Raw genomic sequence first — 13208 nt, 5'->3', positions numbered from 1 at the left:
TTAAGCCTCTAAATTTTGTTACAAAATCAACAGGAAATGAATACACCCATATTTCTACTGAGCTGTCTTTTTTGTTATTTAATTATAGAAGTCCACTCACAAGCCCACAGTTACAGATATATATATACACATACATATATACATATAGTAATAATCAGAGATTCATATTGTCATAGACAGAGATTTTGATTCTGGATAGAAGTCTGTTGTTGGTTCTATCCATTACATGTTTTTCTCCTGTACAATTTTTAATTTTGTTTAGGGTACCTTTTTGAGGTACACAAATATTTAGTTTGTCGTTCAATCTTTCCCTTTATAGTGTGTGCTTGTTATGCCATGCTTAAAATTGTTCCCCATCCCAATGCCGTAAAAATATGCTCATATGTTTTCTTTATAACTTGCTCACTACATTATCTCATCATACTCTGAGTTCCTGATTTCTATTTATTTTGGTCTTCCTGGCTCATATTGGACTTAGCACACATGTCTTGTGATCCCTGGCATTGGAGACTCTCAAATATTGGTTTCCATCAGTCTTTACTCCTTACTTGCCTTATCCCCAAAATAGGAATCCTACCTCTTGCCTCAAGTGTGTAGACCTGGCTGTTGGGTTTATGAAACCAGAATGAAGAAAAGGAAGTGGCAGGACATGCTTACAAATTATATACAGATTTTTACTTAATCCATATGTTTTCAGTGTGACATTTCACATTTACACTATCTTATGAAGTGAAGGGGTAATAAACACATTTTGTTCAGAGAGTTTTGCCATAACTATAAATAATTAAGCTTTCAAAGATTCTTTTATCTGAATAGAATAGGTTATATTGTGGTAGCAAACTGAAATCTCAGTGGTTTAACAAGGTAAGTGCACATTATGCTTTCACATAAAATTTGATGCAGGTCATTCAGTTCTATAGGCCTTTCCTCTAATTGAAGACTTAAGGACCCAGGCTCTTCCCATCTTACAGATTCACCATCTAGAATATGTGGCTTCCAAGTTCACTTTTGGAAAGGAAAGGGAGGGTTTGGAGGATGGCCCCTGATGATTTATTGGCCTAGAGGAAATTTACATTACTTCTGCCCACATTCCATTGGCCAGACCTCAGTCAAATGGTCCAAATACACTGCATGTGCCATGGAAGAGGAAAAAACAGGATGAACACATAGCTTTGTGTCTAACACAGATGTGCAGTGCAAACTGATTTGCTTTTTGCAGTCTTGCAACTGCAGGGTAGCATTCAGCTTTCTCCATGCTACTAGGCAAATTATTACTCCTCCATCTGCTTTCCAGATTCCCAGATTCGTTGATCTTTTTCTGCAGCTGTCATATCCTTTCTCATTACATTTGCCCTTGAGAGTTTATACCTTGGGCTATTCTTTCACTATCACTTAAGTGGGGTTCCAGAAGGTACCAGAAATAAAAACCTGTGTTCATTTCATCATGTTTAACTGGAAGCCTGAAAATATATTTATATAACAAAAAGTTTTGCTAAAACCCAATAAAATCAAATCTATATATCAATGTATTCAGACAGTTAAATCTACTGTACACATGGAAGAGAAGTAATTAAAATGTATGAGTAAACTACCCAATTTTGAAAGTATTTCCAATTCTAGTAATCTTTTTCTAAGTTATGTCATAATTGTTTATAGAATTTATTACTTCAATAACATGCTTTACTGTTAAAAAGTTTGTTTTTATAGAGGTGAGACTGCAGCAGAGAAAACACTTTAAAATCTCTTAATAAAACATTGGGTCATTCAAAAGCTTGCTTATTCTAATTATTCTGCAAAAGCACTAACATCATATGATAGTGGCTTACCCAAATTATAGCATAATAACAGGGGAACAGTTGCCTCTTGAGTTTACAGATTCTAACTTAATAATGATTGCAACATCACGTCATGAAAATAACACCAAGGGATAAAACGTGAATGGAGAAATGAAGATAAATGAACCAGAACTGAGATGAGTTTAAAAGAGAATAGATTTTGGAAATCATATGGGATGCATGCTATTTCATTTAATGATTCTGACTCCAAACCAGTAGAATTTTTCTGCCACAAGTTGAAACTAATGGGGCCATCTGAAAAAAAAAAAAAAAAAAAAAAAAGATGAGAATGATAACTTAAGGAAGGAAAATGTATATAGAGAGAGGTTTATGTGAATTTCCTGACTGTTAGAAAATTAGACCAAGAAGTGAGAATAGCTGCCTACTGCAATATAAGCTTCAGCAAATAAAGACATTTGAATAAGCAGAGTTTAAAAAGTGTTGTCTGGAAGATGGTTTTGAAAATGTAAGGAATAATTTAAAATTACTAAGAGAAAATGTAAAGGATTATTGAGAAATTTTAGCTCAATTTCTTTTTCTCTATAAACTTCTTTCTGAATAATAATAATACATATTCCACTATTTTATCAAAATATTTTTATCTTTGTAAATGTAGATCTTATTCACATATTTACGTATAACCTGATACAGAAAATAAAAAGAGCCAACATCTCTTATGTGGCAAAAAATTATGTTTGCCTCAGGTTAGTATTTTTAACTAATGGGTGCCACTACTTGTGATATGTAACATTTTTCTTTCTAATTCTTGATAAAATAAAAGTGAGTTATTAAAATGTCTCTTAATTTCTTACTAAGATTTATACAATTTCGAACTTTTATTTAGGTAAAAAACCTAAAACCATGCAGTTAAGATAAAATAGCAGTAGGAAATTTGATTTTAAAATGCTTCTAGTTGCTACTGTGGAATAGAAAAACTGCTCTATGGATACAGAGGTAAGCACACAGACATAAACTCAGATATTAAATTCTTGAAAAGGAATATCCTTGAGAGTGATGCTATATCAACACAATGTTTTTAGTACTGTGATCATTTGCTGTTACTAGAAAATATTACTCAACAGAGATTTAAAATGCAGTGCAAATCTCAGAATAATACAGATTTTTATCTTCCCCAATTTTTTTTGACAGAATACTAAGAGTAATATCTAGGTACATAATTCTGTGTACAAGGTGTGTAAAAGGTTAGAGACAGAAGAAATATCAGCAATCATTTGAAGGTCTAGGTCACTATCCTCATTTTACAGAGAAGGAAACTGAGGACCAGAAAAGTTAAGTGATTTTCTAATAGGCACACAACAAAACTATACAATGACTAAGACCTTTGAGATCAAAACTATGTTACAGTTTGTCCATGTGACAGCATTACATGCAATAGGTTCAAATTTATAAAACCCCAAAGTGATAACCCAAAGCAAAAGCCTATCCTGAATTTACCTTTAGAAAACAATGATAGTTGCTTGATTCTGCATCTTCCCCACACCTCTTCCCCCCAGCCCTGAAAAATATATCAACCAAGACAGCAAGTAAAATCACACATTGCCTTTGCCTTCACCATTACTAGAGCCAGAGAACACACACACACACACACACACTTCAAATTACATAAAAGTTGGAAAAGAGAATTCTAAAAGTTCACACTGATCACTTACGGATACTACCCAGTGGGTGTGGAAAGTATGGGAGGAAAATCCTAAGAGACTACATGAAAAAGAGTATGGTGAAGTAAAAGATTTAGATGAAGTACAGACAAAATCACTACCAAAAAGTGAAAGTTCACCAATACCCAAAAAATAGAGAATACAGATCAGAACTTGGTAATTCAGAGCACAGACACAGAGAAGGGCCTTGAGGACCTGAAGTCGCAGTCTTGAAGAAGCCTTCTTTTGGGGGATAAATATATAGAGAAAATGGCTGTTAGCCCATGGAGATGAGGCAGTGAAAGGTGAGAAGGAAATAGAGGGGAAATTAAAAATCCTGTAGAAACAAAGGAGAAACAAGACACATCAACCTTGCCCCACCACAGCTACCAACTAACTTCCATAAATGAAAATGCACAAATGAGGACAGAACTGACAGAGAGGGGTGTTTTTGAAGTAGGAACCCCATTCATGAAATGAATAAGACAGAAATAAAGAAGATCATATTCATACAAAATTACAGTGAAAAATCAGAATATGTAAAAAGATTTTCTACTGATACAAAGTCTTCCCCAAAACACTCAATTGCAAAACTGGAAAAAAAACTGTAACACAACACTCCAAATTGCAGCAAACATCCTCAAATAAACATTCGGGGATATGAAAAAAATCCTGCCTTGAATCATAAATACAAAATCAAGTACAGATATGGGCCAAAAAAACCCAGGAAGAAATTAAATGCAAGTCAAATGAACTCAGGAAGGAAATAGAAGAAAGAGAGAAACCGAATCAGAAATAAATATTGATTTATAAGATACTCAAGAAATAACAGATGAAATAAAATGAAAACTTAACTACAGGCACTAATGGACAGTAGGGAAAAACAAAGAGAAAGAAGAGGAGATAAGTAAAATGGGTCAGTGAAAGTAGATAAAAAGGAAAACAGGCAGGGAGTTCCAACTTACTTATAATTGATATCCCTGAAAAAGCAAATCAAAACACTAGAACAAACTAATGTTTAAAACTACACTCCCACCCCACAAAAGTCCAAAACTAAAAGAGGACACTTTTGCAAAAGGGCTGAAGTTAAGCATTTCATATAATAAATTGTATTAAAATTTAAATGAGGGTAGGTTCACAGGCAGAATAATATATATGTACTGCGTTTTCTGAAAAAGTAAAAATAACTCTTCTAAAACAAGAAGGAGAAAGGGGATAAAGGGAGGAAAGCAGAAAAAGATTATACCTAGGTAATAGGTGAGGGACATTTAAAAACGACATAGTAAATGATTATAGGTTTAGGTCAGAAAAGAGAATGAATTAAAGACACTAGTTTAAAAAAAAAGTGTTAATACAGAGACAGCCCTTAAAATCAAAACAAAAAATTGAAAAACAAAGAGTATACAGCAAATAAAGAAACACAGTAAATATAACATTATATACACTGTGATTACAACTTAAGATAATGACAGAATTGAAACCAAACCTAACAGTCATATTAGCAAATGTGAATAAGCTTAATACATTTATTAAAAGAAATCAAAACTTCACATTAACTCATAAAGCAAAACCCAATTCCATACTGATGTTGAACAAAAGAAACACATCTAAAATGCAGTGACTAAAAAAGACTAAAAATAAAAGAGTTATCAGTCAATGGAAACCATAAGAAAGTAGGTGTTACAATCCTAATATCAGAAAAAGTACAATTCAAGGCAAAAGCAATAGAAGAGACAAAAACTGGCACTTTATAGTACAGCATCTTCAAATCTCTCTCTGACTCTATCAAAAGATATATACTAATAGATCATATAGATATAGATACATATATATATGGATACATCACATATATACATATATACATGCATGTATATGTGTGGATATTTCTGTGCGTAAATAGTGGTTGGCAGAACAACAGCATTTAAAGATGTCCATGTCTTAATCCTCAGAACCTTCATGTTCCCTTATATAGATGGGAAGACTATGCTGGATAATCCATGTGGGCCTGATGTAATTATAAGTTTCTTTGTAAGTGAAAGAGGGAGGCAGAAGAGTGTGGATCAGAATAAGAGAGAGATTTGACCATGCTACACAGCTGCTTGAAGATGTAGGAAGGGGTCATGAGCCAAGAAATACAGGCAGCCTGCAGAATGTGGAAAGTGTAAAGAAACAGATTCTTCCCTATAGCCTCCAGAAAGAATGCAGCTCTGCTGAATCAATCTTTGTTTTATCCCAGTGAGAGCCATTTTGGATTTCTGACCTATAGAACTATAAAATAAAGTTGTGTTGGATCAAGGTGTTATTTGTAGTAATTTGTTACAGCAGCCATAGAAAACTAATAAATATCTCAACCCTAAAACCAGCATCTTAATTAAGGGGGAAAAACTCTTAGAGGCATTCCCATTTAGGCTAGGGAAATAAACATAAGGATGCTTGCTATCTTTTCTACTATTTAATGTTTTTTCGAAGAGCCAATGCATTAGACTAGAGAAAACAATTAGAGGTATAAGAATTATAAAGAAGTAATAAAACCATCTCTATTTTCTGGCGATATCATAGTAAATTAGCAAATGAGTACACTACCATGACATAAAATTAACATGCTAAAATCAGTATCATGTGTCTATTAACTAGCTAGGGTATATTATGAATGATAAAAACCCATTTATATATAAAATATAAGAAGACAACAAGAAGTGTTCAAGATCCATATAAAGAGAACTATAAAATACTCCTAAAAAAACACTAAAAGTAGACTTGAAACAAATGAAAACATGTCCCTTGATTTTGGTTAGAAATTGTCAACATCAAGATTTTACTTCTAAGTGAATTTATAAATTTAATGTGATGACAAGAAAAATTCCAAGGAGCTTTTTTATGATGCTGGACAAGTTGATCCTAAACTTCCTAAGGAAAACTTAAGTGAATAGCTATGAAAACACAGAAAAGGAAGACTTATGAGGAGGGTCTAGCCCCATTAGACATTAAACTACACTATTAAAGCCTGTGTAATTAAAATAGTGTAGGACTGGCTCAGAATACCAAGGCAGGCAAAGGGAATGGAAGGAAATCCAGTAAGAATCTCAATTATAAACAGAAATCAAATACATGATAAAGATGCTATCTCAGTCACAGAGAAAAAGAGAGGGAGTCTTATAAATGGTAATGGGACACTAGGTAATGGTAATGGTCCATTCTTCAAACCATCCTCAAGAATAAAGTCCAAATTGATCAAAGACTCAAACGTAAAAAATAAAATTAAGTAAGCACTAGGGAAAATCATGGATGAATTTAGGCTGGTTGTGGGGAAAGGCTTTCTATCCATGACTGAAATTGCAGATGCAATTAAGGAAGAGATTAATAAATTTGACTACTTAAAAATAAAACAAATGTACAAATAAAAAACATTTGCCTGGCAAAAATGACCATAAGACATGTCAAATCACAAATACTAAACTAAGAGAAAATATGTGCAACATATATCACAAATACATGACTAACATTCCTAATATACAAAGATTTAAAAATAAGGACAAAGACAAAGTTACCTATAGAAACATGAACAGACAGTTCACAAAAAGAGCTATCAATATGGCCAATAAATATATGGGAAAATGTTCAAATTCACTCACAGGTAGAGAAATGCAAGTTAGAACTATACCATGATGGTATTTCTCATCTATCAGATTGGCAAAATTCAAAAGCTTGACAATTAACTCTCTTTGAAAGGTTGCCGGTGAGAAGCAAGATGGTACAACTTCCATGAAGGGGAATTTTTCAATACATAATAAATTTTGTATGCATTTATCCTTTCTACCCAGTAATCCAACTTCCAGGAATTTATTCTGAAGTTACACCTCCAACAACATCAAAACACATGTGCAGAGGGTTAATATTTGGAGAATTATCTGCAATATTGGAAACCACTTATATGCCCAGAAACCTGATTGAATACATTTTGGTGCATGCAGACAATGAAGCATATGCAACTGTAAACAAGAAAGAGGAAGATCTCAAATAACTGATAGAGAATGATCACCAGGAAATAATCTTAAGTGAAAGAAAAGTGCCAAAGAAATTATATAGTATGCTATCTTTTGTGTAAGAAGAAAGGAAAGTAAGAAAAGATAAAGTAATATAGGGAGAAATAACTGGAAAACAAGGAAGCTGGTTATCTACAAGGGGTACAGGGCAAAGGGTGAGGGTACACAGGAGAGAGCGGCACTTCTCTGAGTATAACTTTATATTTCTTACTTTTAGACATATTAATGTTCAATATATTTAAAAAATAAAATCAATATGTTCAACATGGATGAGAAGAGAGAAATAAAATCTAAACCTGAAAATGAACTGGAAAAAAAAAAAAAGGCTGGTGGTGATGGCAGCACAACACTGTGAAAGTAATTAACAGCCCTAAATTAAATATTTGAATGTTGTTAGAAGGGAGAAATTTCAGATTGTATATATGTTACTAGAACAAGAATTTAAAACAAAACAAACAGACAAAAAACCCATAGGACTGTACAATAATAAACATGGAAACCTAACGTAAACCATGGACTACAGTGAATAGTACAATTATAATAATATTCATCCATCATTTATAACAACTGTACCACACTTAAAGCGAGGTGTTAATAATGGAGGGGAGGGGATATGTGGGAACTCTGCTTTTTTCTGCATGATTTTTCTGTAAACCCTCTCTAATTTAAAAAAAGTAGTTGAGGGATGGGATAAATGCATGCTATGAATGGCAATCATTACCCCTCACTAAAAACTGTTCTTGGATATTTTCCCTAAAGAATACATAAGATTAAAATTAAACTAATATGGATGAGGAAGAAGTAAAATCTAAAACTGAAACTGAACTGAAAAAAAGTCTCCCATTCCCACCCCACCAACAAAACAAAAGCAACAAAATATTTACACCCATTTTCAAAGAACAAATTAGGAAAAGGACTTTTGTTGTTTGGGTCTGTAATTGTTTATGTTTTGGGAGACACAGGAATAGAAAATTTCCTTCCAAATCTACTTTGGTGGTAGAGAAAACAAGACAAAAAATACGGAAACAAAATAACAATAACATCTGAGCTTTACAGATGACATTTATTTTATAGACTTAAAATTTATTACCCTTCAAGCAGTCTTTTAAGAGTAAATCACAGAATATGTATTTAAGTAAAGTGGTCTGAGCATTTAAGATACATTTAATATGTACCAAATAATTACTGCTCCTAAAAGATTGGCCTACCAATTGCTCCTCTATGAAAAAATAAAAGCAAAACCCATTCATCGGAGTTTTATTCACTCAAATAATAAATATGAATCACTTTCCTACTCATATAAACAGCCTACCTAGTCTACAGCTCCGGTTTCTTAATTCGGATGTACTTCTACTCTGAAAAAAAACATGATAAAACAAAAATAAAAATTGGAGAGAAGACTACTTCATTTCACAAGTGAAGTTGTTGCAAAAATTCAATAGAAGCATCACTGATATATCATTGAAGGAATGATGAACAGGCTATAGGACAGCTATTTTAAAATGTAATAATAGAACATCAGAGAAACCTCTGACAAAATAAAAGAGAAAAATTAGGATGTGCAATGAGACAATAAAAAAAAAAGCTCTTTAAACCCAATAAGCAAATCAATAATGAGAGAGAAAAGTGGCACCAAAAGTAATACAACTGCCTACCGCATTGCGAATATAGCCATGAAGGGAAAATTGGCTGCAGTGATTATTGAAAGTTTCAGTAATCAATGGGAGAGTACAAAGGGCATTAATTAAGCTCTGTGGTGTCCAAGATTGAGAAAGGGTCTTTCAGCAAGGCACAAGCAGGAACTGACACAGAAATAAAGACAGGTTCCTCCTATTATGACAACTAACCACTGCCGTGATCAAAACAGAAGGAACAGAATGTCACTTACTCCTAAAGTCTCACAAAGACCACCAAAAGGACATAGGTCTAAAGGTCGATATAAGTGCAGAGGAGAACAGATCTATACTTTGGGACAAAGTTTGATGATTAAGTAAAACAAAGTTCATCCTAGAAGGCAAATAGACCTACAAAAATAGTAATGTTTTCTTGAATGCATGCCATCCATAAAAAGAAAAATGTGCACTTTCAGAAATAGATTTGAGCCCTTTTAACAAAAATCTGGTAGACTATGCCAACATAGTTCATCAGGTTGGATAGAAATGAGAAAACTTTGTCAACAGCAACACGATCACATGGCTGTCAGAAGCATTATCGGCTAGGGTTAGTGCAAGGTTTAGAAATTGAAAGACCCCACTAATATCATATTTTCCTAGTAACCTGATATTTCATGATAGTATATGAGGCATTTCATAATCCTTTGGTGACTAAATGAAATGAATGTTACATATTTCATGGCATAATGTAAAGAAAGTTGTTTGGGTTCAAGATGCTGTTTAGAACTGAAAAGAGAACATGGTAAAAACAAGCAAACAAAATAAAAATGAAAACATTCTATGTAATGCTCACTGCAGCAATAGTATGGAATTTTAATAAAATGTTTTTATAGAATCCCATACATATGTTCGAACAATAATCACCCAAGTCACTTGCATAATCTTTTGGGCTTCACAGACGTAGTAAAAAAAGGCAGCAAACCACTCTTTAACAGACTTGCCAATTGAATATGGCATAAATCAGAATGAAGCATCAAAGATAAAATATGCTCATTTGTGAAGTTGAATGAAAAAAAAAACAAAACATGACATTACTCTGTTTATAAACTACAGAGGTAGTAGTCTTTTGAGCCTCTTCCAGCCAACTGTGGACTCAAGAAAACAGCAACTGGTGATAACAATTAATTCTAGAATCAAGAGTTTTGTTGTTTGGCATTTCAAGTACTATCAACAGGCATCTCAATTTGGAAGAAATTTAAAAATCTAGCATTGCTTCTATTTAAGACTTTCTGGGTTAGAATTTAATGAGTCTACTTTCAACAATTTCTATGAAATTATGTTATAATGCTTTATACAATAAGTTAAAATAAAAGAATGTAAATAATTTTGAAACAAACTATTGTTTTTAAAAATTTTAGTCCACTTTCCCTACAGGTTGTAATTTTATTTTTTGCTGATGCAAGTTAAGGTTTTTATCAAGGCAACACCAGAGCGTTCTTGGATTGACTTTTTGTTCCTATTACTACAATAAACAGTGTACAACTCAGATATAAAAGAACACTTATAATGCTGAAAAAAAATTACACAAAAAATTTTTAAACTTTGAAAGTTTGATTTTGACATAATTTATATCCCAAATTTATATCCAAAACTTGAATTTTTATCATTTATAAAGAAGCATCTAATCTTCTATTACTCTACTAACAAATGACCTATTTTTTTAACTGGTTGACATATTGGAAAAAAAAAAATGGAAATATATGACCTGCTCTATACATTTGGACCACTAAACACAAAAGAATGCAGAGTATCACCTGGTCTAGACTCTGAAACTTCAAAATGTCTGAAATAAAACTTCTAAATTCCCAACTTACAAACCTGATCACAACTTTCTCTGCAGAAAATAATAAAGATTTCTAAAATTACACGGTAAAATACCATCGGTGCATCAAAGTTATAAGCATTGAAGGCCTCCTACCTTAACACGGCATTTTTCCCATCACTTCTTGTACACCAAACCTGCCGGGTTTGATAACCTATCTCTATGTCCCACGGATTGGAATGGTGATGTGGCTTGTAACCTTGATGCCTAAAGGTGACGCGTTCCTTTGAATCAGAGCTAAACTCCAGAACAGTTCTTCCGCTGAGATTAATTTCTTTAAGATGAGGCAGTCTGCATGGACTCCACGGTCCCACTTTAAGGCTAAAAGTGTATTCCTCGTCCCCAAGAGGACAGGAAATGGGCGCATCACAGGCTCTTGACTCAGTCAGATTCGGACACTGCAACCCGCCATAGAGAGGAGGCGCAATGGCCGCGCGAGTTCTGTGCTGCAGTTTCTTCCCGCATCCCTTGCCACACTGGGACCATGGTGAGAACTCAGATACAACACAATCCCGGGGGCAAGGAACGAGGCAAGCTTGTTCTGAGGGAGGCTGAGGGGCAAAATGTTCACATATTTCATTCGCGACCACGGTTCTGTTCAGCTTCTGGGTGCAGCGCACCGCCCGGTGCTGGAGTCCATGCTGAGCCGTCACGCACTCGGCGGCCCGAGGCCTGACGTCGCCGTGGGCGGAAGGAACGAGCACACAGTGGTGCCAATCAGAGAGCTCCCAGTGGAAGAGGTCACCGTGCCAGTCACAGACTCGGAAACAACTTCTTTCCTTTGGCGGTCTATCGCTTTCATCACAGTTGGACGGCTGGCCTGTCCGCCCTTCCACGTGGAAGCACCACACAGCCCGGCTCTGCACTCCTCCTGGCCCGCAGTCTCCCGTGCACCTCCCCCAGGGACCTAGAGGCAGAAAAACACGGGCGTCGGTTACTCACAGATCACAGGCGGCAATTCACAGAACAGGGGTCAATTTCAACACTCAAACCCAACCAGTATAAACGTATGAATTTTTGGAGGAACAGACACAAATATAATTTAACGTTTAAGAACGTGGACTCTGCATGCAATCCCCATTCCGTCTCTTACTAGCAGCTTAAACTCATACAAATTACTTCAACTTTCCAAGTCTTAGTTTCCTTACCTATATAAGGTAGAAGATAATAAAAACTACTGATTTGTAGAGTAATTCTGTGGATCAGTGACATAATGTGGGGTCTAGTAGAGAATACACATTTAATAAATGATAGATATCATTATAATTATTATGTTCCAAAGCCTAGATATCTAACTTAGTATTAATACTTTCTAGATAGGCAGTGTTTCATCTAAAAGAAAAGCCCTAAATCCAGGATTTTAATAGAGTAGGATTTTTCATGTTTCCAATTCCTTCAGCTTATACCCTAAGTGGCAGAGATGAGAAATAGGTTTAAAAAAATAATAACCTGTCAAAGTATCCTAAGTATATTTTTATTTTCTAAGTAATTGCCCTCAGTTTCGGCTGTTGCTTGCAGAGTGACTAACGTTTTTAAAAAGTCAGACACAAGGTGAAATATAAGATGATAGAGGAAGCAGTGATGAATTGCCTGTGGAAATTCGGTCCCTAGAATGCCAGAAATGTAACTGTTTTGATTTGTGATGGACATTGTCTTCAGATAAAGCTTCCAATAAAAGTTTGCAATATACTGGATCTTTGAATTAATTTATTAGTTTCTGCCAGAAAGAGTCCAATAAATGGGCATATAAAAGAAGTGCCTGTTGATGTTGATCCCATGTTGGCATCTAATCTATAGACACAATAGCTGGCCTTATCCAGAAGGCTGATCATATACCCTTTCACAAGGACAGCAAGTAATCACTTTTTGTGCCAATCAGAAAAAATAGTTTCCTCCCCTTCACATCACATGAATATGTAGTCTGTATGGGAAAACGTTTATCAGAGTAACCACGCAAGCTTTGCCTCTGCACCAGCACCGTAATGACCCTCTATGTGTTCACACTCTGAGATGCATATTGATTTGCACAGGTGAGGGAAAGAAGGCACCAACCCCTCTCTCTTCTCCCCAAATCTGATCATCTACCCGAAATGCCATTTAATTACTTCAGGGGATATATTTTGATGTTCATCCTCAAACTTCTACGAACAGTAGATGTGGACACCATCCCACACATT

The 13208-nt window shown here is 34.7% G+C and overlaps 1 protein-coding gene across 7 annotated transcripts in view; it reads right to left on the bottom strand.

The window, feature by feature from the left end:
- The window catches only part of THSD7B (thrombospondin type 1 domain containing 7B), a 952777-nt gene that overhangs the window by 611635 nt on the left and 327934 nt on the right, over positions 1-13208 (bottom strand). For all 7 annotated transcript variants that reach the window (XM_037848906.1, XM_037848908.1, XM_037848910.1 and 4 more), the window contains one exon: positions 11128-11938. In XM_037848906.1, the coding sequence (XP_037704834.1) occupies positions 11128-11938 (811 nt within the window). The remainder of the gene's footprint in view (positions 1-11127; positions 11939-13208) is intronic.

Source organism: Choloepus didactylus, chromosome 9 (assembly GCF_015220235.1).
Source record: "Choloepus didactylus isolate mChoDid1 chromosome 9, mChoDid1.pri, whole genome shotgun sequence".
In the NCBI taxonomy this organism is placed as follows: Eukaryota; Metazoa; Chordata; class Mammalia; order Pilosa; family Megalonychidae; genus Choloepus; species Choloepus didactylus.
The sequence above is the reverse complement of the archived record's forward strand: the minus strand, read 5'-3'. Positions and strand labels throughout refer to the sequence as shown.